General features: G+C 39.3%; 1 protein-coding gene across 2 annotated transcripts in view; it reads left to right on the top strand.

Annotated features, from left to right (window-relative positions):
- Window positions 1-27,938, top strand: part of SPOCK1 (SPARC (osteonectin), cwcv and kazal like domains proteoglycan 1) — a 341,091-nt gene that overhangs the window by 189,809 nt on the left and 123,344 nt on the right. For both annotated transcript variants that reach the window (XM_075509673.1, XM_075509674.1), the window contains exon 4: window positions 10,236-10,350. In XM_075509673.1, coding sequence (XP_075365788.1) covers window positions 10,236-10,350 — 115 coding nt within the window. The remainder of the gene's footprint in view (window positions 1-10,235; window positions 10,351-27,938) is intronic.

Consider the following 27,938-nt stretch of genomic DNA (forward strand, 5'->3'; position numbering starts at 1 on the left):
TCTGTATATTTGTCAAGGAGGTTCATTTAAATACTCGGGTTCTTATCCTTTGCTTTGGAAAGGAAATCTGTAGAGTCCTTTGAAGCATCTTTTGCCTTGGATGGCCCTCAGCAATGTCAAAAGCAATTATATGTCAGTTATAAGAAATGATTTTTGAAAGTGACTGTAAAAATTAAAATAGATGTTTCTGTGCACTGTACCAAAGTCTTCAGCCACTCAAATGTTAGAGTGCTCCAAAACAAAACTATTCAAAAATACTACGCAGTGATGGAATAAATGCTGACAGTTTGAGATGTTACTATTTAACTGCCCTGAGAAATTCCATTTACTGAAAATAATTCACATACATGTTTGAAACATTCAGGCCTACGGTAATTAATTTTCAGCTGAATTGATTTCTGTATGCAAATTGCTCTGCATAATTATGCAGAGAGAGAGCATGTGAGAGAGAAAGAGAGACTTAAATATCTGAGCTTGTTAATCGAAGACATGTTCTCCCCTAGACTTGGGGGAGGGCTAACACCAATTTTCTCCCTAATGAAGCAGAATGATTTATGCCAAGATTTGCAGAAGCAGAATGAAACCCATTGGTAATTATTTGCAATTTATATTGGGGTTGGGGGGGGGGTGTAATCTGTTATTAAACAACATTTTTTTAAAACCAGAATTATTAACAATACCAGATCTGAGAAGAAATGTTATACTTATAGAATCATAGAATCATAGAATGGTTTGGGTTGGAAGGGGCCTTAAAGATGGAATGGTTTGGACACCTTCCAGTACACCAGGTTGCTCAAAGCCCCATCCAACCTGGCCTTGAGCACTTCCAGGGACGGGACATCCACAGCTTCTCTGGGCAACCTGTTCCAGTGCCTCACCACCCTCATAGTGAAGAATTTCTTCCTTATAGCTAATCTAAATCTACCTTCAGTTTAAAGCCATTACCCCTTGTCCTATCACTACCTGCCCTTGTAAAAAGTCCCTCTCCAGCTTTCTTGTAGGCCCCTGAAGGTACTGGCAGGCTGCTATAAGGTCTCCCTGGAGCCTTCTCTTCTCCAGGCTGAACAACCCCAACTCTCTCAGCCTGCCTTCATAGGAGAGGTGCTCCAGCCCTCGGATCTTCTTCATGGCCCTCCTCTGGACTCACTCCAACAGGTCCATGTCCTTCTTATGTTGGGAGCCCCAGAGCTGAACGCAGTACCTCAGGTGGGGTCTCACCAGAGCAGAGTAGAGGGGCAGAATCACCTCCCTCAACCTGCTGGTTTTGATACAGTTGGCTTTCTGGGCTGCAGGCGCACATTTCCGGGTCATGTTGAGCTTCTCCTCAACCAGCACCCCCAAGTCCTTCTCCTCAGGGCTGCTCTCAATCCATCCTCCGCCCAGCCTGTATTTGTGCTTGGGTTTGCCCCAGCCCACGTGCAGGACCTTGCACTTGGCCTTGTGGAACTTCATGAGGTTCGCACAGGCCCACCTCTCAAGCCTGTGAAGGTCCCTCTGGATGGCATCCCTTCCCTCCAGCATGTCGACCACACCACACAGCTTGGTGTTGTTGGTGAACTTGCTGAGGGTGCACTCAATCCCACTGTCCATGTTGCCGACAAAGACATTAAACAGTGCCAGTCCCGATACCAACCCCTGAGGAACACCACTCATCACTGGTTTCCACTTGGACATCGAGCCGTTGACTGCAACTCTTTGAGTGCGACTATCCAGCCAATTCCTTATCCACCGAGTGGTCCATCCATCAAATCCATGTCTCTCCAATTTAGAGACAAGGATGTTGTAAGGGACAGTGTCAAATGCTTTGCACAAGTCCAGGTAGATGACATCAGTTGCTCTTCCCTTATCCACCAATGCTGTAACCCCGTCTTAGAAGGCCACCAAATTTGTCAGGCACAATTTGCCCTTAGTGAAGCCATGTTGGCTGTCACCAATCACCTCATTTTCGATGTGCTTTAGCATAGTTTCCAGAAGGATCTGCTCCATGATCTTGCCAGGCACAGAGGCGAGACTGACTGGCCTGTAGTTCCCCAGGTCTTCCTTTTTTCCTTTTTTAAAAATGGGGGTTATGTTTCCCCTTTTCCAGTCAGTGGGAACTTCACTGGACTGCCACGACTTCTCAAATAGGATTCAGCTCCAACAAACATAGTCTTAGCCACTCAATGTGGCCACTTAACAACCTGTAAAATAAGAAGATCTGGGGAAAGGGTATAGCCTTCTGAATGGCTACAAAAGCCTGGAAGTCCATCACAGGCTTACTTGGGTGTCTTGTTCATACAAGGGCAGTGGGGTAGTCCTATTGCACTTGGATTAAACAAATCCACTGACAGTCTAACCTCAGCACATGGGCTGGTTGGAGTTTTACCACTGGAGCACTGAAAACTATCATGTTTTCGCAGAGAAGCAGAACAAAGTTCACCTGAGTGCTCTTGAAGTTAATATGTATGGCCATGTTCGCCTTAAGAAAAAAAAAGCATAAATTCATCTTCTACTTTAAAGCTGCGTAGAAGCTCTGATTCTGGGGGGAAGTCTATGGTTTACTTTGAGCAACTGAAATGTTAAAAACAAAACTGGTTTTAGCCATCACGTGTTAGCCATTGTGTGTTGAAAACATGCCTAGCAAAAATCAAGGGTAAAGTTTGTAGAGATTTTTGTTAATACGTGTTTAAGCTGGCTGCATGGCTTCTTACATGTTTGCTCTATGACGGTTTTCATGGAAGTATATAGTAAAATTCCTCCAGTTCTCTACTTAGCTGCTTTGATCACACTTTCTCTTTGGCTGTCACCATGCCGTAAGTGGAGACAAGATTTGAAACGTTGCCTCTTAGATCTGAAGTTTGACATTAGCTGCCAGTTGAGCTTCATGCTGAGTGGGGAGGAAGCCAGGTGAGGAGTCAGCCTTCCGCCCAGCCCAGCTTGTGCTCGCAGCTTTCTCCCTCCCGTGCCCTAGCTGCTGGCTTGCCCAGCCAGGAGCTGTGCTTTCCTTCTGGTGCTTGCTTGGGGAGTATTGCTGGTATTAAGTACTACATAATAATATTGAAATGCACACCTATAATGTAATGCATCATTTAATTGAGAGGCTTTGTTTTATTATCAATCTTTTTTGTCTTAAATTATGCACGAGGATCTCTGCATCGAAGACAGCAGGTCCCATTTTCCAGTTCATCATACCTTTCTCAACAGATGTGCTTTTTTCATATAGTCAGAACAGTTCCAAGGGGATTGCATAAAAGCAACTGCTCTTGACATTTCATTATGCAGGAGTATTTTTGTCATTGAGTGATCATAGTACTTATTGTCAGGCAATTTTGAAAACAAAAAAACCCAATATTTACATAATACCATTTCTTTTTGATTGTGTAGTTTGTTTCAGCTCCGCTAAACATCTATGAGTTTGAAATTACTCCCTTCCCCAAATGAATGATCATAAAAACAAAACCAAGCTCATAAATCTTGCTGTGAACTAGTTGTACAGTTTCTGCAGGATTACACATGCATTGCTGCAAGACATTGAAAGTATTTATTTGTTATCACCCTTTGAAAGTCAAATGTGTGAAAAATAAATTTACTCTGTTGTGATTAACACAGTGACCCACAGCTGCAGAGTATAGAGCTATAGTCTTATAGAGCAACTTCTCCCTGTACTGCCATTGTCTAAACTAAGGCGTTTCCTCCGAGTCATAAGTCTTCTTTTATAGTGGCAATCTATAAAAACATGAAATGTAATAGAAAAGTAGCTCAAACACTGTTGTTAGGTCTTTGTCCAACACTGATTTATATTGCAAACTCACAGCCTCTGGTGAACGGTGCAGGGAGGGGAGAGAAAAGTGTGTACAGTTCATAAGCGAATGTTCTCTGGTCTGCTTTGTGGAGCTGGGAGGGAACGGGATTTGAGATGCAATTGGTGTTTGCAATCCTTTGGGTATTGGAAAGAGATGCCATTATACCGTCAGGAGGTTGTTAATGGTCTGATGTAATCCCTGGTGTTTATTGGTTACCAATTACTCTGGTATCTCTGTGAGGTAACCAGAGAAGATTTATAGTTTTAATAGGGAATTTAGGTTGCTATGCATAATAAAAGCTTGACTGAAAAAAAAAGGAATGCAAGTCCTTTGTCTCTTAATGACAGGAATTCTGATCCTGCACCTGCATTTTGTGTAAATGGGCCTGGCATAGGTTTTGGGTCACTGCATATAGATAAAAGCCTTTCCCCTTTGCAGTGCAATCAGCTGACCTATAGAGCTAGCAGACTAAGCGAGTACAATTTTCCTACAAAAATGTTGTCGCCAACGAAGCAGAAACTGTAGCCCATCTAAACACTTCTTCACTTGTGCTCTGCCAGACAGGAAGAGGCTTCAGAGCTCAGGGTACCAGGATAGCTGGCCAGAAAACAAATGTCAGCGGCAGAAACATCTAGGCGTTAAGTGAGGAAGAGTAAGACTTTTGAGCCAAGATAAAGAGCCAGAAATTCTAAATTTTCCCAGGATAAAAAACTTCTGAAAATGTTTATACTGAGAGATGTGCAGTACTATATTTCCCTGTATTTCAGCCAGCTGTCTCCTGGGATGGATACTTCCCTTGGAGACCAACTGTGCAGGGATTTCAACAACATGGGAAAGCTCAGGACAGGAAACTATGGAGTCTGGACTCACAGAAAGATAGGCAGGGTGACTGGACTGGGTTTTCATCGAAGGATTTATGTTCATGTGAAATCTTTAATTCCAATACTGGCTGGACACACATCCCCTCCAAAAATTTTGGACCAATCCTCAGCCACTGTCAGGTCAGAATAACTAACCTTATCAACTTCACCTTCAGTCTCAGTCTAAAGAAAAACTGGAATAATGTTCACATGTTACAGCCAGGCTTAAGGTATTTTTGCTATTAATGTGCAGACAGACCTGAGTAACTACATGCAGACTCTTTAACATAGAAAAGGGATGGCTGTAGTTTGCCTTTCAAGCTGATAAAATAACATCTTTATAATAAAAAACTTCCATTTTTTTTCTCACTCCTCTTCACACTTTCATTTATTTATTTGTACTGTTGGCTCTTCATTTTCAAAGATTTCATACTCATTGCTTTAGGACAAAAAGAACTGTAATGACAAATATGGTTGTTATGTTTCATCTTATTCCCAAGGGTCTTTTCTTCTGCAGATGATGAGCATCTGCTCCTAGTCATGTAGAAATCTGATTAACAAAGCATGATCTTTGATTAGCATATTTCAGAAATTGTTTCTTATTATGAGCTCTCCTTAGGGCTTGTGTTGCTTAGCAGTAGAACAACCTTCCAAACTTATTTAACATGTTGAGGAACTTAGCAGGCATATAAATCCCTATTTCGACCTTTTATGTTCATATGGATCATGCATTCTGCATAAGTGGAAAAAAATCTCAAGAAATAATAATCCAGATCGTGGGTTTTTTTGACGTCTTCTGACAAAGCCCACAGTTTTGCTTGTACTTAATGAACTTCCTTCTACTGTGTTGAACTGTAAGTAAGGGCTGTTTGTAATGAATAATAAATGATGCTTCTATAGTGTGTTCCATTTAAGGATCTTCATGAGCTTTTCAACCATGAATGAAATAATTCCTCCAACACACAGGTGGGGAAAAGGTTTATTTATTATTATTGCCAGCATTATTATTCATTTCAGATTTTAGAAGCAAGACACTGAGGTAGAGAGAAATTGAGGCCTGATTTAAAAGGAAATAGTGACCAGGATTTCCAACCACATCTTTTCCCATTCCTGTGCTTCAGACTGATGGCATTTAAAAATATTCTTCTTTTTCAACAGACAATTTTTTAATTGCAAAATATTTCAAAGTTGTGTTTCTTTTAACAATAATGTATTGTGTGATGCTATTTCAGAATATACATACTTCAGAAATGCATGCATTTTTATTGCCTTAGAAGACCTAAGGAGTTCCTGAAGTGGATATAATTCTTCAATTAGAGTAAATTTTGCTATGAAAAAATGCTAACTATTGAAACTGTGCATCATGTCACATAGACCATGTGGGCCTAGATCTAGCTTCTCTTATTCACGCCAAACTAGTATTGACTTTGCAGGCTAAACCCACATCCCCAGTTACGCGGGCTCTGGCTGATAGAAAACTCTGAGCACAAGGCCAAAGAGTGCCCTGCAGCAGCCCAGCAATGCTGGCAGCTATTAGCCCTGGGCTCCTAGCCAGTTTGCACAGTGGTTCCTGTTGATGCAGCATTTTGCATCAAGGATGTGTCACCAGCAAAAGCAGACAATGTGCATGTGCTCCAGGAAAAGAACAAGGCCAGCTGCAAGCCAGCAAAAGTTCTAGTCATGACATTTTTTTGTGTGGATATGACCTTTGAATTATATCAGCCCACTGAACCTATAATCTGGCGACCCTTCATGCTCCAAGTGGCACTTACGTATTAAAGGCTTTGCAGAAGGAGGGTATCTCACTCTGTTTTGCAGTTTTAGAATATCTAGATAGACACATAGGTAAGGAAATTGTGGCTTGCCATTTCAATCCCTGTCCAATATCTGCCTCAGTCTTTAACTCAGTCTCCAGTGAGAGCGAAGTAAGAGGATTAAGAATGTATATCTCACCCGCTGTGTACTGGGAATGTAAAGAGCAGGGGATGGGCTACTTGTCGTGTGCCAGTTAGCCTGACTTAGAACAGACACTGAAAGGCAACAGCAAAACACCCCTGAAGAGCCTTTTCAGCCTTTGGTCTTCTCAGTGGAACAGACCCTGGCCCCTCAAACACCGCCTATATATTTTCCTAATGGCAACTCATTGATGTTGATGCCTTGTTGTTTATGGTGCAGGAAACAGATGGTCTCTTCTCCTTCCGTGCTCACTTCACCTTTTCTATCAGTTTTAATGGCTTTAAAAGAAAAAGCTTTTAACACTTTTGGTTTGTTTTTACAATTTCCCCCTGTCTTGCACCAAAGGCATTCCACGAAATACATATGCACTAGTGAAGCTCAATTGCCCATCACAAATGTGTAATGGGTGTTAATGTGGTACGAGCTTGTAGCTATGGCTGTTTAAACCAACACAGAACAGCTGCAGCACTGCAGGAAAACAGAAGAATCCTCTGCTTGTTGGAAGGCCATTTGCTGTCATATAAAGAAATTTGGTACATAGAAAACTGAAACTTCTTGTACTTCAAATAGTATCCTTTAAAAGTTTCTCTGATCGTTCAGTAGAAGTGGGAAACTCAGTTGCCATAATGTGCAATAAGAGCTTTATACAGTCCCCAAAATGAAACTAAGAGTTGCTCATTTCCAAGAGGGGCCCATTATGTGGGGAGGGAGGGGAGAGGTAAAATGGGACTTGAGGACTCATTGAAGAGGAACAGAAAGTCAAATCCATGCCAAAATAATGTCCAAAAAAAGCTTATCCAAAAATCACTTCTTAAACAAAGGTGAAATTTCTCTGTATGGCTGTGACTTCCCTTCTTCTGAAGTAGTCACATAACCATTTTTTGAATATTTCTAATTCATCCTGGCAGATACGTCTTACTGCTGATCTTTAGAAGCATCCTTTTGTAAGAGAATGAATTTAGATAGATAGCCTTTCGAATGGGACTTGATTGCAGAAAAGTATTTCTAAGAGATTTTCCCAGGTGTGATCAGTGCTCTAATTGGAGTGGTGTCCAGCATAGCACGGTATCGCTCCTCTTTTTTTATTTCAAAGATTACCAAATCACTGCTCATTTAAGGAAGCAGTCTATAGAAACTTGGCAGGAGCAGGCAGGCTTGCACACTGGCAGGACAACAAATACTGTCTGCCTCTGTTATCCCACATCACCTCTGTTGAGCTTCTGTAGGGACCAGGAGGCTGCTCCAGTGTCTGCTCCAGTGCCTAATGCACCAGCATCTTCTTGCCCCTGTGAAGGAGCAGCTCATGCCTCCACTAAGTTCAGAGCCTCTTGCTCCCTTTGGGTGCTAAACAGGATGATCCCAAACTAAATCCTCATTTCACCCCATCAAGCCTCTGATACATGCTTAATACCTTCATTTATTTGAATAGGTGTGAAAGGTATGCGCAGCTCTAGTAAAACCTAGTGTAATGTGCCATGTGCTAAGTTCTTCGTTTAGTGTTAGGAGACATTTTTGCATATAGAGAAAAAAATGAAGGGGCTCCTCAGACTCTCACTGCTCCTTTCTGAGTGTGTTTGTTGCGTCTGAGGAAAATGGTTCATCACAAGCTAAATGGGGATCTTTGCAGGAGCCTCCTGTTAGAATATTGGCAGCGTATCGCTGTGCCATTTCAGACTCCAAGTACCCTTTTCGGATAAATGGGGTGGGTGCGTGCGCGCGCGTGCATGCGTGTTAATCCTTGTGTCCTGGCTAAATGCCAGTTTTGGTAGTTACTTTGTCTGCAGTTCTTTAAGTCCGTTTGCATCCTTATTAGTGTCACCGAAATCGGGAATAAACCTCTTAACACCAATGTAGCATTAAGAAGCAGGCATTCTCTTTATTGCAGCGCTGGATGCACGGGGGATCCTTCCGCCTAACGTGCAGACCAGTTTACACAGATCTAGGTTCATTTATACAGTATATCTTTCCATATGCATAGATTTTCACACTACTATGCAGGACTATGTTAATTAGTACCTTACATAATGATGATTTAGCATAACGCATGCTCAGTTTTTCACGTGCGGGTCCTCTGGTGGTTGCTGGTGGTCGTAGACCCCAAACCCATGCTTTTCAGGTCATGAATCCAGGGTCATTCTTCCTTTTAAGGCTTAATTTTCTCCATTGTTAAATATCACATGCTAGAAGATATCACCGGGATATTCTTGGGGATATATCATCACCGGGGATATATCTTGGGGATATATCACCGGGATATTCTTAATTTTCCCCATTGTTAAATATCACATGCTAGAAGATTTCACCGGGATATTCTTGGGTTTCTTTGTTCCTTCTTGGTTGACCCTTTGAACTTTATTCTTTACGTGTTCCTCACTTATTCTCCAACATTAGGGTACAGCATTATTCACTTCTTCAAGTCCACTATTGCGCTGCCTTGCAGTACACTGTTATAGAGAGGCAGGTTTTAACCAGCGGATTGTAAATGGATATGTTCAGGAGGAAGGTTCACGGGATCTTTCCTAATCAAAACTGTAAAGAGAGTACCCGAGGGTAAACCCTAGTACCCTGCATTTCCCAATGCAGGACTGCATGTCACTTTTGCCCATTTTCCAGGCTCCTGACTAGCTGCAGTACCTCAAATCATCCATCACATTAGAGGGAGAGAAATTCCCTGTACTGCCAACATGTCCTTTTCTCCAGCAACTTAAGAATTGTTGAGATAAAGATTGCCCGCTGTATTATTCATCCTGGGGCTGGCTGAAGAACTGAAGATACACTTCTGGGCAATGTGTCCCGTGTGTCCTCAGGTTCTCTGAGGCTGCTGGAGAAAAGGACAAAGCAGCAGTGATCGCTCCTCAGGGAACCAAAGCCTTAGACCAAAGCAGGGATGCTACCACCGAGAGGGGGAACACTGGATAGTGTCAGAAGGAGAATAAAGAGTGTAAGGACTGACTTTAGAGGAAGAACTTCCCCTGGGGAGCATCAGCAGGGACAACAGCTTGGGCAGATTTGCTCTGGGATAGCAACTCATCATGCTCTCTAATCCCACTTCCGACAGCACTGCTGGTGATGTAAGTTGTTGTATAAAAGCCCAGGATTATTTTATTGTTGTTACTGGTCGTCTACTCAAGCATTTTAAGTACTGGAGATGCTTATCTGTAAAAATTAAATATAGTTTCTACAAAATAATATGCCTGTTATACAGTATCTGTGAAATTAATTTTATTAGCACTCTGCAATATGTCGGTTATTAGATACTTTCTACAATACTAGTCATTTTGTTACTTGTGAGTCTATTTTATTCCACCATAACTTTTCTATGAAATAAACAGCATGATTTAGATTATTCGACTAGAACTTCATCCCAAAGTATCATGTCTAATAGTAATGTGAATGCCAAGTTAGACTCAGATCACTGTTCAATAATCAGAGTCTTTAAGGTCTCATCTATCTTTCTACTTAAACATCTCTGTTTAACACACAGTCTGAAAACAACGGCACATACTGTAAAGTGGCAAAGCATTTATTCGCTCAGATGTGGGAGTGTTCATTCTAACCAGCTGTCATCTGTCAACCAAGAGATAACTTTATATGCCTTTCTCACTTTCTTTTTTAATATGCTTGGTTTTTTTTATAGCCCTTGATCCATCCAAAGATCCATGTTTGAAGGTGAAGTGCAGCCCACATAAAGTGTGTGTCACTCACGACTATGAAACCGCGATTTGTGCAAGCCGCAAGCAGCTGGTACACAGGTAAGGAACCTTTATGTTGTTTGAGGTTTTTGTGTCTTCATAGACATCCAGTATGATAAGAAGAAATAAAATGAGAAAACTCCAAAATGAACATTAAACCCCATAATTTTAAAGCATTCCTTTAAAGTTCAATTTGCATTTTTTTCCAAAAACAAACAGAAGTCTTATTATTTATAACTGAGGCTATTCCAAAAAGATGAACTGGAACATGGTGCACCATGTAGTGTGGAGTGCAGAATGCTCTCCCAGCTCTGGGAGTGGTTTTCTCCTTGCAGAGAGCAGTAACTATGCATATTTTAAAACCTGAAAACCTGTAATATGAAATGAAAACATTGTGTCAGAGACGTCTACAGTTCCAGTAACTTAATTAGAAGCAAATAAAAGAGATTAATAAAGATTTTTTTAAAATATATCAAACCTCTGCTTAAAGTTGGTAAAGAACTGAAAAATGTTGGTGAAACTTTGTAGAGTATCTCCCTGGGGAGTCACATAATTACAGAAGCTCCAGATGTGATTATTGAATGACTGAATTAAGAGCAAATGAAATAGCTCATATGTTAAAAGCTTTGGCCAAGATGTTCAAATTAGAGCACAGAACTTCACTGAGAGAAGATATGAATAAACAAAGAAAAGCTTACTGAGCATAGGTTGAAATATGCTACGAACAATCAAGAATGAAGAAATTTATAAACAAGTTTAGAGAAAACAAACTAACATTGCCCTATTTTGGAAGCAGAACAAGTAGAACCAGTAAGGAAACTGGTCTTGAGTGTCTCCAGTCTCTCTGAGTCAAGACCTAGAACAAAACTGAAGAAATAAGCCCCTCCACTTGCCAACAGATGTCAAATAAAACCTGTACTGATGCAATGGGCAACTCTGGATGGTTGGTCTGTACTTTAAAAAAATATGTTGTGTTGCTTTCATTACATTTGAGTGATAAATCTGTGGACTGGTCTTCAGTTTATTTCCCTATTTAGTAGGGAAACAAAAATTTCCCTCTAACAACTCAGGTCCCTAAATGTCACTGTCAGCTGAGATTTTAGTTCCACAACTGTTTAAGCCAAACTAAATTCAGGATGATCTGATTTCTGTACTGGAGTCAGACGTCCAGCAGTATTCAGGTCAGACACAGAAAAAAGAACAGAATGTTGTGGGACTAAAGATGAAAATCTTCAGTGGTGTCACCCCGCTGATTCAAATCAGCAGAGAATTTGGCCTAGTTATTTTCCTCATCGACATGTCTACCCTCTGAGGCAAGGGTAGCTGGATATTCTGAGAATAAGAACACTTTGGGGACATGTGCCACTGTCACACATCATGAGTAGTTCTTTCAGCATTATAAAACTGGCTGGAAATTGTTTGGAGAATTTTCAAAGTAAGTTTTCAATACTTTTCTTGCCCTATTTATCAGTATTCGATCTCATCTTATCTCACTGCTACCTGGCTGAGGAAGCTAATCCAGTAAAAAAAAAATTCTTTGATTTATAATACAAAGTTAATGGTGTACTGTGCGTGAGGCAGTATGTTTAAACTTTGGTTTTCGATATGGAATGAACCCTGGAAGGATGTTCGGAGTATGGCTATGTGCAGTGCTTACATTCTAATGACATTTTTGGCATTATGTAGCTTACAGTTTCTCGTTAGGATGGATCTAAAGCGCTTGCATTATATAGTAGTCCTTATGATATATAGCCATAGATGCTGAGCCAAATGCTTTCTGAGCTCTTTCCAGTATTTAATGTCCCAGAAGTGGTCAAAATGGTACAGAGGAGGAGCTGAATATCCCTTTTTCCCAGAAACCAGGCTGTGTTTCATGTGATCTCTCTATGATTCCTCCACTGCCTGCAGCTATTTCAGCTAACCTTTGAGTAGCACTGTGACTATGGAGATGAATAGAAATGTATTGAAAACTTACTTTGAAAATTCTCCAATTTCCAGCCAGTTTTATAATGCTGAAAGAACTACTCATGATGTGTGACAGTGGCACATATGTCCCCAAAGTGTTCTTATTCTCAGAATATCCAGCTACCCTTGCCTCAGAGGGTAGACATGTCGATGAGGAAAATAACTAGGCCAAATTCTCTGCTGATTTGAATCAGCGGGGTGACACCACTAAAGGGTTTCATCTTTAGTCCCACAACATTCTGTTCTTTTTTCTGTGTCTGACCTGAATACTGCTGGACGTCTGACTCCAGTCATATTTAAGGCTGTGTTAATCAGGAGTAAATGCATTACAAGAGGTGGAGTTGCACCTATTTAAAGCCAGTGAAAGCCTGAATACATTAGTGTGGGCGTATGTGTAGTAAGAACCATCGAATAACACAGCACCATTGCGACTGCTTTGCACACCCACAGCGCTTTTGGGTGTGCTCAGAAGGATTTTCCATTTCATGCATCATTATCAACTTGCTGTAGTGGCTTTACAAAGCGTGTAGGCTCAGCAAAATGTAATCAGGAGAGCAACATCTTGCGTTATTGCTGAGGCTTTCAGATAGAGCTACGCCGATTTGCATCACCTGATTAACTGGCCTGCTGAAGAGTTGCAGCACAAGGAAACTCTATTTTTCCAGGCGTAGTGTAGCTAACTTTGAAATCACCAGTGACAACGCAATGCCGTTGCTATTTCATTTTCTTTGTGCTGGAATGCACGCTTTTTAAACCGCTGCAGGAATACAATAACAGTGTATAAAATTGAGTTGAATGGAAACTTGTTATTTTACATTTACTCAGACCCTGGCTCCGTGATGGCTAACTCATCCTGTAAGGCTTTTGGGCAGAGCAAGCCTCATGCCTTTAGAGTAAGACCCTCACATCTGGCAGCACGGCTGTCGCATACTTCACCAACAGCGCTGTGGCTTTGGTCCTGCCCAAGGTGGACCTGCTGGATGTGGGATCCACCGACCCAGCTGGCAGGGCACATGGGGTGGGTCCGTGGGTGCCAGTAGGTTTGCTTGTGGGTTACCCCCGGGGTGCCGAAGGAGCCTGCTAGAAGTCCCGTGCCCCAGGGGCAGCCTGGCAGCCTGGCCTCTCCTCTGCAGCCTCCTCCTTCCCTCTTCCTCCTTCCCTCCCCTCCACAGTCACCTGGTGAGCAGCCCTGGGTCTTGAAGATAAGGGAGATGATGTCCGAGAGGTATTTCAGACAGATAATAGCGTTTTGTCAGCCCATCCTCTAAGGCGGCATTTACAGTACAAATTGGGCAGGGCATTAAGAGAAAAGGCAAGGCTGAGCAGTGATTGAAGAGTGCGTAAAAGATAAATTTGAAGGTACCTTCTTAAACGCTTGATAGGCGTTGGACTAATGATAGGGCCTTATGAAATCTTTTGTGTGCATTAAAACCCCTTTCAATTTGGACATGATCTATGGGGAAGAGTCTTTATTAGTTCAGTTTTGCATGCAATGCAGTAGTTAATATGTCTCAAAGATTTCTCATACATTTGCATTCCTGTAAAAGTTTATGCCATTTGTCTCTGCCGGAGTTAGTGCAGCTGATGGGAAGGAAAGATGTCACTCTTGGGCTTTTTTGGAAAGAACAGAATGAGAAAAGAGGGTTGATGAAAAAATAATGGCCATATTAACATGTCCAGGGTTTACAGCTTTGTTCGGTCCATTTAACTGGCGATCACCAATTAGTTCATCACTGCAGTGTTTGTCACTCACAAAGGTAATCATGCAATGTCTCTGCTTCGCTGCTGTGACTTAGAAATCCAGCTATTTACTCCGTGTTTCTTCAGTGCTTTTGAGGCTACTGCTGCTCACAAAAGAGGCCACTACTGAGTTCCTCACGAATTTTTTTTTTAAGATCTGGACAAGTTCCCAGATAAAACATCTGTTCTTCTAAATTACGCATCAAAGGTTTGGTCTGCCCAACGCGGCAGTGTTGGCAACTACGCTTATCCACAACGAGCAGACAAATCTCCCTCTCTTTCTTTACAAATCCTGCAGTTGACACACTATTTCTGGTTAGGAAGGACCCTGTTGAAAACAAGTCCAGTAAAACATCCTCACATGTGAAATTGAGCATTTTCTCACCACTGCTATGCTACATGCTATTTGTGTGCTTTAAATTGTATCCAAAAGGGAATTCACGAATGAAGGAAATTAATAATTGCGAGAACGTCGGTGACCCACCTGCTTTCAAGAACTGCTTGGGAGCATTACGGAAAAATCTTTGACCACACCAAATGCACTTTTAGGGATTTACTGAAAAGTTGTGCACATAAGCAAGGATTTTAAACAGCGCTATCATTCAATGTCTATGTATTAGATCAACAGTTACCTTTTAAAATGCACGAAACATAGGGCCTATAAACCCTAACCCTGTTGTTTTGCTCTCCTCTCTGACTCGGGCATGTCTGTGTTTTCTCTTGCTTGCTTTCATGCTCTGCCAGTGCTACTGAATGCTCATGAGGGTTGGCACACCACCGAGCCCTCCTTTTGGGGGTAACATCTTCCCGTGCTGAAAATCTGACTCCCACATTTTCAGTGGCCTGACCGATGTGAGGGAGGGCTTGTTCCTAAGCTTGTGATGTTTAATTCTGCGTGATTTATATGGTAATGTTTATCAAAGCCTGAATACGTGAGCAATCTATATGAGGTGTTATAACAGAACCAAACATGGGAGATGATTAATTATCTTTGGATCTACTAATAACATCAGTTTGTTCCCCAATTAGCCTTGCTGTGTTCATAGCTTTTTTCTATTCTCTTGTTCTTTTTCATGCTGATTCAGAAAATAATTGTTGTTCATTTGTGTATTAAGCACAATTCAGGAAAAAAAGCATATCCCAAAGGGAACTTTACAAACTAACATTGTTCAGCTTCCTGTTGGTATATGTATCAGTGTTAATTGTATGTGGTTTACTTGTATGTATTTTCTCGAAAGGGCTACCACATGCAGCAAGATAGGAGAAGCCAGACAATAACAGGGCGAGACCATGTAGTTTATTCATTTTTTTGTCTTTCTCCATGGAAACTATCCAACTAGTTTTTCTAGCAAGCTTTTATTACTTCCGAACGTTTCCAAAGCAAAGTGTCGCTATCTCTAACATCTCTGCAAATCCCTACTTTTCTTTCAGTTTGGGCTAAAAATGAAGAGGGAAGGGATGTGACTCCCTAACAGGGTGCATTCTCCCCCATTTCATTGAAGTCTTGATGCTTTTTTGTAAGCTGGCAGATGCAAGACAAGCAAAATTATGCAGAAAATTTGGAAAATCTGCTGTAAAACTACTGTTCTTTCAATTAGTATTTAAACTTTGCTGAGGAAAAATGTAGTTATTTTCAGTGGTGCTGAGGTAGAGCCCAGTTTGTTCATCCATCTTGGGTAGGCAGCATGCCAAAAAATGTGTTCTGGGACATGGAGGCCTTCCTAGAGTAATAGGGCTCCATAACTTTAATTTAGGATAATAGAGGTCTATAATAAAATCATTAAGAAGATTAAATTGTTAATGTATGCACTGCATGCAGAAAACATCAATATCAAAATTATTTTTCACATCCTCAGAGCTTTTTGGAAGTTCTGGGATGAATTCACAGTTATGAGTTAATTTTTACTGCAGATTTGTTTATGGGCACCAAATGAATTCTTTTGTTGATTAACATCTTCGGAATTAAGGGAAGAAAACTGCCCTGTTCAGAACAAAAATAAAATTTTTTGACCATTGTTTTAGAAAAAATAAAGCTATTTCAAATTTGTTGGATTTTTTTTTCCAAGTAACAATACAACAATATTTACATCTCTCCGCAAACTGTTTTCGAATCACTGAATCTGATTTTCCCTAAAAAAAGAATGTTTTCATGCAAAACATTTTATCGACCTCTAATGCTGAGCATTGATTTCTCTAATCTACCGGCATAGATTTTTGCTTCAGAAGAAAGAGCGTTGAAATATTTGATTAAACACACATTCACAAAACCCAACAGATTGCATTCAGGTTTTTTTTCAAACAAATATATTGTACCGGGGAAATTGCCAAAATTTAGGCTTATTATTCCCAAGGGTACCTCTGACAGAATCTTGGAGAATTATTTTAATCCTCTGTGAATGAAAGTTCTAGACACAAACAGGATGGAGTAAATGGCATTTTTTTGTAATTTGTAAACTATAGTGCATTACTCTGTAAAGACTATTATTCTTTCTAATATCTAATCACTCATGGTACATTGCACAGTTTAACTGTAGCTCATGCTGTTTGTCCAGAAAAATAAATGAGAAACCAGGAAAATCAAGGAGAGAGGGGCCTTTGAGGTCACAGCCAAGTACATCAGATAATGTCATGTGCAAGTGGTGTGCAAGTGATGTGTGCAAGTCCTTAGGGAAAACTTGAAAGCTTTTAAAAGTATTTTATCTCTGGACTGCCTGACAGCAAAGACATGCCTCTGCTACAGTGCAAAAGCTTTGGATTTTGCAGCAGGCGTGTAACAGGCACGTGGAAATCAGGCATGTTTGTTTTTCTTATGTGGGCTAAGTTGCCTTTTAATAAGACAGAGAGCACATGGTATGATGTGCCATCAATCTACAAGTGCTCAAGGGGACCACTGAATATTAAAAGAGGACAGCATAAGAGTCGGGCACTATCCTTTATTCCCCATTGCAGTTATTTTTAAAATTTTGATTATGAAAATTATGATCTAAGCATGAACTCCCAAAGGTCAATAGCTTTTCCTCCAAGACAATCTCCATCTTTAACAGCTTGGGATTCAGTCTGAGGATGCTTAAAAAATATTGGAACAGCACTCACTGGTTTTAAAAGCAGGTATTACTTTACTGAACAGGATAATCTGTAAACCGTAGGTCTCATTCTCCAAGTGGTCCATTTCTCAGTTTCAGCTCTGCCTAAGGTAAATTGCTTTTAACTAAAGAGACTGTAGGGAGAGTCTGTGGAGGGACTAGCTTCCATCAGTCAAGATGATATGAGCTAGTTCTGTTCTGAATCGTGAGAGTGACCTACTTGCTGCCAGGAGTTTCTGCACAAAAATCCTCCAGTTTATTATTTTCTGGAGGAAGCTGGCTATGGTATCTCCCCTCAATAGACAAGACTTCATGTACCTTTTAGGCTGTTTTCTGGCTTTCCCAAGCTCTGGATACGCTGTTGACTTCAGTTTATTTCAAAACTCAGAGGTAAAAGACCCCTGAACATTAGCCAACATGTAGAAGGAAAAGTCCACTTTCCTTGACTTTACGTACTGCAGTCGTCTTTACAGCTGAATTCAAACATGGCTCCTGACTCAAAGCAAAAAAGTGCCCGAGTTTTGCACCATGCATTTTGGCATTTCACAGAAAAATGTAGACATTGCTGAAGTATGGTCAGGCAGAGCACAAGTATCTCCGATGGAATTTGCACAACAGCTGACAAGGGGATTGTCACCAATAGCCTAGATGTGAAACTCTCCGCATCCCGAGGCCAATTAGCCACTCTGCACTTCTCTCCCCAGAACTGGTATCTCATTGCTAGTCATGCTTCATCAGCTTTAGAGCTCGTTAGAGTAGTGCAAGGTGACTGTCTCCTATTGGACATGAATAATTTTTGAAACATATGATAGTGCACAACTCTTTTATAATGGATTTTAGAGCGTGTAGTCCTCATCTCTGTCTGCTTTGGCGTAGCAATAGATGAACTTGTTCTTGCTATCAACAGGGGATTTACTGTATTTTATTCACAGTCACCAAGCACCTGGCTGCTGGGGTGAATGTCTTCCTGCTCAGGTCATTGTCTTTTACTCTGCAGCTCCTGCCTTACTGTGCTCTACTTTACTGTGAGGATGCTGCAAGCACAAAAGGAAATACAATGGTTATTGAGACATTCTCCGGCTGCCTAACTCCTTTTAGACCAGTATCAGAGCACTCACTGAAAACCACTTCAATGCCTCTGGGTACCTTTGCTATCATCAGAAAGTTATTATATTGAATAGAATAAGAAAATAACCTATTATCTTCTGCACTTTAATTAACACTTATAAATAGTTTAGTTTGTGCATTTAAAGACAATATTATTGGATGGGTTGAATACTGCTTTGTAATATTCCTGCTCTTAATATTTCTAGTTGTACACTTTTAGCAGTGTGGACCAGAATAAAATAAAATAATATGTGGACCAGAGTAAAATACAAAAATGGACCAGAAGTGACTTCTTGGATCATTAAGTCCAAAACCTCTGCAACAGTATCATATAAACTTTTTCATTAGCCTGCCAAGTTCTGTCTTAAAGTTAATAAGGTTTATTGCCCCCTCTACTCAATTTGGAAGAATCCTTAGCATCTCAACCCTTCTGGTTAGAAACCTGCTAATATCTAGCCTAAATGTTTCAAATCCAGCTAAAACTTCTGGAGTTTTCCTAAATGGTTCCTCAGTATTTATTTGGAAATAATGACCTTCTGTGGGTTTGCTAGACTTAGCAAATGCTCTTATTCCTTTCTTATAGCTCTTAAAAACATATTCCTCTTGACTGTCTCAGTTTTCTTTTGTAGCAGAGCTTCTTGGGCTTGGCTGCTGAGATCAGTCAAGAAATTAAGCCCAAAATTATTACTTTGTCTTCTTGCTATTTAAACTCTTTACACATCTTTAGGTATTATATTCCCTCTGAGTCATTGCTTATTAAGATTTTAATCTGTATTTCTTAAATTAATCCCCTCTTTTAAGTGCCTGTTCTATCCATGCCTGCTTTAAACCTGTGGTTGTCCTTCCGTGAGCCCCAGTAGAATATCTGCAATTCGGACGTCCACATTCCAGGTGGGCTTTCAACTGAGCTTTCTGGAGAACAGTTCTGGCTTTAATGTTCTGTGTATCTCTGGATTGATATACAGTTCAGAATTGGGTAGATATATGCGCAGTCTGCTGTTTCAAAGATTTGTACATAGCATTCTACATTTGTTTCATCCTCACTAGGAACGTGCAATAGCCAAAATTACTTTTCACTGAGCAAAACATTTTTTATTAACATGATAGCAAAAGGAGGGGGAGGAGGGAGTTTGAAATAAATACAAGCCATAACTAGCTGAGCATTACATATAAACTATATATAAAATTCAATGTTTAGAGCTCTGAGATCTGACTAATATGAAACTTAAATGTATAATGGTGAAAAATGCATGTCTGAAAGTTAAGGTGTGAATATAAGTTTGTGCAGCAGATTCATAGGGAACACAAGCCAGCAGGAAAACTTAAATATATGAAAGATAAAATAAGGGCAACACAATGTTTGTTCTTCAACACTTTTACTATCTTGGTGGGTTTTTTTGTTGACTGCAGAATTGGTCTCGTATAAACCTATTGATATAGCTCTTACCAACTTGTCAAGAGCTAGCATCCAAAGCTCAGTTAGCATCCAAAAGCTCCTGTTTGCCTTGAGATATCTGGAAGAAGGAGTTAAAAGTTCAGTCACTTCCTCCATGGCATTTGTCTATTCCTGACTTGGATTGTGAGCTGTTTACAGCACAAGGGCCGTTGGCTTTTTTGTTGTTTGGAAAGCTCCTCTTGCTCACTCTAAAGTGAGCAAGAAATGAAAACAGTAATTGGTATAAATGTCATCTGCTTGGCAAATGTCAAGAGATTTGCCAACAAATGAATAATGAACAAATGAATAACGGTTGATGGGACTCACTGCCTGTGTATCCTCCTCCTGTAAGAAGATATTAGGCTTTGCACATGGAGTAGCTTGGTAATTCTTGGATTTTCAATGCTTTTTCAGACAACCTTAACACATCATCATTATTACTATTATTAAAATGCAAACAGGTAGGTATATTAAGATGTGGGACCCCAGAGGACAGCTCTACAGGCTCTCCATATCCCTGTCAGCAGTACCACATTTGACCATTGACCTTGTCGGTCACATGCATGTGTTATTGCCTTGAGCTGTTGGCTGACTTTCTCTATGACTACGTTAATCCTCACAGGACCTGGAATCTGCAATCTTTCTGGGTTTACCCCAGCCCAGTAGATTAGGGAGCTATTTCCCAATTCACGCTCTTTGTATTTTCTATATGCTAAAAACCTTAACCATAGAATTGTTGGAAACAAATTTGTAGTAATATTTAATACGTGTCTGTATTTGTGCTGTTTATCCTTATCTTAAATCTGTTGAGTAATCCAGTCAGTCAGAAATTATTATTTAATGTTTACAAATGACCTCCAATGCTCTGAAAATTATTCTGTATTTATACAATAATCTGTTTACTGGAGATTCTAAATTTATTGCTGGTTTTTGCTGTAGAAGCCCCAGGACATGAATGCGTTCAGTGGAGAAGCCTTTTTAGTGCTAATAAAAGGCATGCTTTTGTAAGATTGGGACTGATGTTTACAGTGAAGGAATTTTATTAAAGCTTTTCTTCAATTTTCAGCATCCCATTATATTGGAAAAAGTGTTAAATGTGCAGCATTTTAAAATCTGCCTTTTGATAAATGGCATTATATATTCCAATTGCAGTGAATATTACAAACAATATACTTTGAATGAAATTTGCAAATTAGGCCTTAAAAAATACTGCATTTCATTTGATGCTGGTCAGTTTGCTCCTTTTTACAATCATGTGTCTTCAATATGCTGCAGACTCAACATATATAAGTTTTAAACCTACCAAAGACTGATCTTCATTGTTTGTAAAACAGTTCTATATTTTACCATTACACTTTGGAGATTTTCCAGTTACTGCTTCTAAAGCCTTTCGATAGCAGTGAAAGGTATTGATAGCAATAGGGTAAAATTCTAAGGAGTCGGGCCAGACTCTTTTACACCTCTTCCCTTGCATATTCACAGCTTTCTACCCTGTGTGTCTAGCTCTGTTGGGTGGGAAACTTTGGCTCCTCTGAAGGTGGAAGTGGTTTTCTGCAGAGTTCTGCTGAATTTCATATCTTGTTCAACATCGTTCATCATTTCAGGCATAAAACTTCACTAGGAAAAATGATGAAGCCATATCCAAGACCACCCTGAGGAATTCATCAGCAAGTATCTTGCCTTTCATTTTTGAGTTGAAGGTTGCAAAAAACTTATACTGTGAAGACCTTTTCCGCATAGGTTTGCCAGCTCCAAACAAGATTAGCAACAAAGGCATGAATGACAGCTAATATAAGAAGTTGAAAAAGGTAGTCTTAGGTGTTTTATCCCGTTCACAGCCATACAGTTCCATCTAATGGCACTCTTTTGAAAGAAATAGCTTATGAAAACAATAAAAAGGAGCTTCTTGCATCGTTCATTTTCTTATTTGGTGCAAGTTATGTTATCAAAATTAACTTTTAATCTATTACTTCCCGCTTCTTTAATATTTCAGTTTCTATCATTCTCTTCATTAATAAGCTTATGATCGCCTGCTTAGTGCTCCGCCAGAACTCATCAAGAGCTCAACCTACAGATTTTCAATTTAGTCATTTTATGTCAGATTAATTCAACCAATGAACCACAAATGACATTATTTATGGACCTGAGCCACCAAAGTACAGCCTGTTTAAAGCTCTGTACATAGGGAGTACTAATGATGATTAGAAATCAACCCAAAATATTTTGCTTCTTTAAATATGTCTGTTCAGGTATCACTGTTCCACTTACACATTAACTGTAGAAAGGCAATACTGTGCCATTAACTTTTTAGGCAAAACGAGTAATACCTCAGCACACTCGTTAAAGATATATTGCTTGTATCTCTAGATTTAAACCAGTCTTATAATATATAATAATTTCATTCCTGTTAGCATCTTCTGTATCTTAAAAAAAGGGGAGGAAAAGATCTTGATATTGCTGTGTAATACGTTACACTTCTTATTGTTCAGCCAATTTTTTAAGGGAGTCAAGGAAGAAAACACCATGCCAATGTGTGTTGTAATTACAGTTCCTATCACCAATGCAAAACTCTTGTGTGATCCCTCTAATAACTGGAAGAGGTGATCAGAGGTGTTTGAACTTCAAAAGCTAAAAAGGAGAAGGAGGAAGTTCTCTTCTGTGGCTTGAGCTCTTCCCTTCATTCTTTCTCCCTTGAATCTGCTGTGAAAGTCAGTGATAAATTCTGAGTGCTAGTAGTCAAAAGATCAAGTTTTATTTCATACCAAGCCCCTTCATGTCGTCTTAAAACTGAAAAGAGTTATCGTTTCAGAACCCCACAGCTCTCAGGATTTGGCCTGGTGGATTTGATGGTCTGGAGGCTGTGAGCAGGTAGTCCATGGAACGATGTTGAACTCCAACATTCACTTTCCTCAACAGGAGAATATTGATTCATTAAAGCCCATCTCATAGTTACATGCCTGTAGAGCTGGAAGCCTACAGGGTCATTTTATGTTTGGAGGATCCATATTCACCTTTCTCATCTGTAAATTCAGTGCTATGTCTTTTATCAAGGACTGTGTATTCATTCTAAGCCACTTCACTGGCTACAGTGTAGAGCTGTCAAAAATAAATATATAAATAGCAAATATATCATGATAGATTCTGTTACATTAATGAAGTGTAATTACCAGGAAACATTTCTACAGAACTGTGCTATTAAATCTTTGTGGAATACCGGGGGCAGGAAGATTAACAAGTTTCCAAATTAGTTGAGTAAGAATTATCAAGCCTTCATTTTGCTATCAATTATTGGATTTATGTTCTCTACTTCAACAATGAAATCCTAAAAGATTAATTGCAAGTAAATACAGAATGTTCAGTGATTGCAATTTGAAAAGTCAAACTTTCTAGCAGATTCCACAGAGTTACTTCCTACTCTAATTAGTATAGTAAAACAAGAGAAAAAAGAAAACTTGTATTGCAGCCAGTGTAAAAACGCCACCTCTATGAAATCAAATATTGCAATTAGGTACAGTACTTAAAACTGGGGGTTTTTAATGTTCTTGGATTAGCTCTTAACTTTGTAGAATTATCTGTATAGTCTTTGCAGTCTCAGTTTGCACAGCTGAGCTCCCTGCTGAGGTTTTTTTTACATTGGCACATTTTGAGAAAGTAGAAACAGAAATGAGCTTAAAATGAAAACAAGCTTTCAGCTTTAAGTATTGAGTAGACATGTTCTGGAGTTTTCTGACAAAATGGTTTTCCTGTCAATTCAACAAAACATTTCTTAGGAATATAAAGAACAGTTCTTGACAAGAAAGCCTCTCACCTCAGAAATGCGAGTAGGTTGGTGAAGAGACCTTGAATGTAGAATGTAAAAAAGAGAGGTTCAAGCCTTGTGACTCAGGTAGAATATTTTTCTGGATCTTCTGGTAAGTGGTTATTCGCTTTTCTTTATGGCTTTCCCTCAAAGTCTGTAGTTTTTATTCCTTTCTCTCGGGGTTAATTGGAGAAGGGATTTGGTCTCATCAGCCTAGGTGAGTGCCCTAGTCACTGGGCTGTCAAATTGGTATCTGTCCATGTCTGACCCAAGGAATATTTCATTAATTATGCAAAATTCACTCAGTAGCGTGATGGTATGACATTCAACTGGGACCCAAGCTCTCCTGAGTCGGTACTGCTGTTGTTAACAGAAGGGTAAATAAAATCCACTCCCATGACTTTCCAGCATACCACCTTTGAGAAGTCAGTAAAATCAGACTGATGTAATCACCACCTCCTGTCTTGATGGTATGACAAGTTTATTTTCTGTTAAGGTTGTGAAGAGAGTCTATAGCATGTAGTTACCCCCAAATGACTTGAGTATTCAATTATCATTTGCACCTAGAGAAAATAAGACATTATTTTCTTTCATTATTATCTCAAGAGGCAGAGTATGGCTTTGCTCCTGGAAAAGTGTCTGGAGACATTTTCTTTCCTCTTTTCATTATTTGGAAGTGATCTAGCATTGCTGTTTTCATATTTTATTTCTACAATGGTAGAGCTGAAACATATTGGATTATGATTTCTGAAAGATGAAGTCCTTTGCCTGGGTCTTCACTGGTTTCTGACAAATGCCAACTATTCAAAAAAATTCCCGGTCTCCTTTCTTTTCCCTTTTCTGGGACAGTATCTTTAATAAATGGATATTGCAAAGACGACTTTCCCAATAGCCCTCAACTAGCCTTTTTTCTTAGAATTCTCTTTGCATACTGAAGAGTAGGCAATTTCTATCATTATCTCTTTTCCTACTTTTCCAGGAAAAACAAATGCTTCAGAGTGTTCAAAGGAGTTGCTGCTAGACCTGCAGGATTCAGTAAAAAAAAAAAATCTCACAAATCTGGTGAACACTTTGTGATGTGATCACTCTAACTGCTGCCGTATTTTGCTTATATTACATTTTAACTCTGGCAGCAAAACTTGTCATGAAATAAATATTCTCTGTCAGTGTCTGTACTTTGCTGCTGCCTAGAAGATCTGCACTTTGAAAAGAAATTATTTTGTCCCTTAATGAGGGCTTATGTTATCTCACACATCTGAATAAACATGCTCCTATACAACATAACACAGTTGTAAAATAAAGAACAAATTTTGTACCTTGAGGCTCTTTTACCACCCTGTAAAATTTCAAAATTATGTTACTTTTCAAAAAAGGAAAATATACCTGAGGGCTAAAGCGTGCTGTGCAGTTCATTGCAATCCCAATTATTTTCACTGATATATTTTATCTCCTATTTATTTTTACGTATTTTTATTTGTCCTCTGGCCTAACTATATTCTCATCTTTAGATTTTTCTCGTCTTTCCTTCAGCACTGTACTTTGGAGGAACGGAACTGTCCTGACAGTTATGATTGGGATTAGAGGAGCTTTCTACTGCAGTCCCAGTTTTGACCCAGACTAAATCAATCATCTGTAAATTGTTCATGTAGCACACTCTACTAGAAAGGAATAATTTTGTAAAGGTTTTGGAGAAGATATTTGAACTATCTAAGTTATTTCACTTTTGCAAAGAAATCTTTGCAAACTTTTTATTAACAACATGGTTCACACTCAAATTGAAGATGTTGTTTACAATTTACCTTAAAGCTATAAAACTGAAGGTTTGTTCTGAAGTAACATTTAAACTGTCACTGATGGAGAATGCAGCCTTAAGACTTCAGATTATGTTGCAATTTTGTCAGTTTTTCTTCTGTTTCCCCTTTCTCTTTCTTCTTTCACTGGCAATAATATTGAGCCTTCCACCTGTGTTAAACTCAAGAGGCTTCATAAAATACAGAGGATAAATGTTGTCTAATCACTCTCATTAAATCAGTTTATTAGTATTCTTTGCTGGAATTGGTGAGAAACTGTTTTCTTGTCTCTTCACAAATTTGGAGTTTTTTAGCATTTTTCCATCTTAACAAAAAGCCAAAACCTTGAAAAAATTCATGTTCAGATACACAATAAGGTTCAGTCAAATTACTCCAAGCATTTGTTCATCTAATCTTGAAATATTTCAGTTTTATTCTGATGTTTCTTTTTTAACAACTTCTGGTGTAAGTTTTGTTTTAACACAAAAAGGCTTTTAATATAAACTAGCCTATAACTCTGAATTTGGGTACGTAAAACATTTTAACAAGATTAGCTCTTTTCTCCTTCAGCATTTTTACAGATAGGGAAATCCATTTTCCCATGGATGATTTTGGTTTCAACTAGTCAGCATTTGCTTCTTTGAGAAAGAAATGTTAAGTTTCTTGTTAAGTTAACTGAGAATATGTTTCTAAACTTTCCATATTCTCAGTTTCAAGACAAAGGCCACTGAGGCGCCAACTACTTATCCTGATACACAGGAAATAAAGTAGTAGGCTGGAAATTATGATTCTAGAAAATGAGGTCAAAATAGCTGAGAGAGGTATTTATAACACTTTATCCTTTCAGTTGTTCCAAAACCAACATCGCTGAAGTTTTATGGAATTTGCTAAAAAAAAAAAAGTGGGAAAAAACCTCTGTCAAACAAGTGATTACTTGGCAGTAGCATACCAAGCTTTCCATACTCTGCCAGAAGGCTATTGCTGAGATTCTTGGATGGCTGCATGCCGTATGTCTCACAAACTACCTGGTCCACACCAATATCCAGTTCATGTGCACTTTCTTATGGCTTACGATTGTATTTCTTGTATTTATCTGTATTTATGCAGCTACTGAAGAGACTTGTCTTTGTATCATCCACACTCATACTAGATTAAGTTTAGTAAGAACCAGTACAGTCTGCTTATGCTAGCTTTGTTATTCTAACTTTGTCACAGCTTTATGATGATAATAATATGTATGGAGAGTGACAGTTGGGAATTTTGCTTTGCTGATTTACCTAGCCTCTAGCTTTGATCACCACACAGCCCATCTTCTTTTATGAAACAAAACAAACCATTCTCATTAGTTGGTTGTTACAATCAGTGATCATCAACTGTGGAAGACTAATTAACCTTAGTAGTAAAGCATAATGTAAGTTTTTTTGTCCATTTGTTTAATGAGTTAAGAAGTCAAGGGCATAGGGTTAGTTAAGAGCTGAAAATACTAATAAAGAATCAAACCTGTTCCTCTTACCTAGCATCCAGTCTCTTGACTTGCTCAGAAGACGACTCAACAGATAGAAATAAAGGGAACTTATGTGTCCTCTGCTTTTTCTTTCCTCTTCTTTAGAAATTCTTTATTTGTACCTTATTGGCATTTAAACTGATGGTCCATGTTGAACAGAAAGGACATTTTGTAGTTTCCTTGTATAAATTAGTCTGTCCATTCTTCATTGCTGTACATTGTAATGCTGTGTGCCATTATTCTGCTCAGTCATCTGGCTTTAAATCTCTATCAAGTCCTTTGACAGATTTTTCTAGTCTTAGCTAATCCAGTTTACCTGAAGCCCACGACTGCCAAATTGAATTACACTGCGGTCATTCCTGCTTAGCACTTCATCCATAGTTAATTTCTTGAGCTCCTATGTTTTATCTGTGTATAAATTTTTCATTTGCAACAATATATTAGCTTAGCAACGGAAGAGCTCAGAAGTCTGAGGGTTTTTTTAATTAGTTCCTTTGTTAGTCTAGAAATTTGTGCTTCATTTTGAACCAGCTGCCTGTATAAGTGAGGTTCATAGTCCTTTCAGAAACTCATATTCCCGTTTTTGATGAAACACAATGAGAGCTATTCATTTCATAATGAGTTTCACCCAGCCCTTGACAGCACACCAGCAATATGTTGGGCGCTGAAACGTAAACCCTGCCCTCTTCACAGCTGAGTAGAGAAGAGCTCCGTCACTGACACCTTAGGATCGTGATCAAGATCAGATAAATTGTGTGTAGACTGTTGGTCAGAAAACACAAGCTGAAGTTTCAATGTTCCTGATATTCAGCGGTCTGATTACTCCAGTTCACTTGTTTATAGGGCTCTCTGTTAAATTCTAAAAGGTAGGAAAGAACTGAGGATCATTAGAGCGTGAATCCAAAACACAGTCATTGATACATAAAGCAGCCTTACTGCAACCTCAGAGTAAGATTTAACCAGCATTTGGCTTCCTTTATATGTAAGGAAATGGGCTCATGCAGAAGGTATCTCAGAGCCTGAAAATTACTTTCCAGCTCTGGGAAGAAACAAACTTATATTCTGTATTTTACCTTTGCAAGTATGTCCTTCCCTCGCCAAAAGTGTTATTTACTAGTGACCCAGCACTCTGATAGGTCTAAAGGTAAAAGTACATTTTGTACCCTTAACAGTATACAGACTGAAAATAAGAGAAGAATCGATTGTAAACAAGCAAATGTGAGAA

Source organism: Mycteria americana, chromosome 8 (assembly GCF_035582795.1).
Source record: "Mycteria americana isolate JAX WOST 10 ecotype Jacksonville Zoo and Gardens chromosome 8, USCA_MyAme_1.0, whole genome shotgun sequence".
NCBI lineage: Eukaryota > Metazoa > Chordata > Aves > Ciconiiformes > Ciconiidae > Mycteria > Mycteria americana.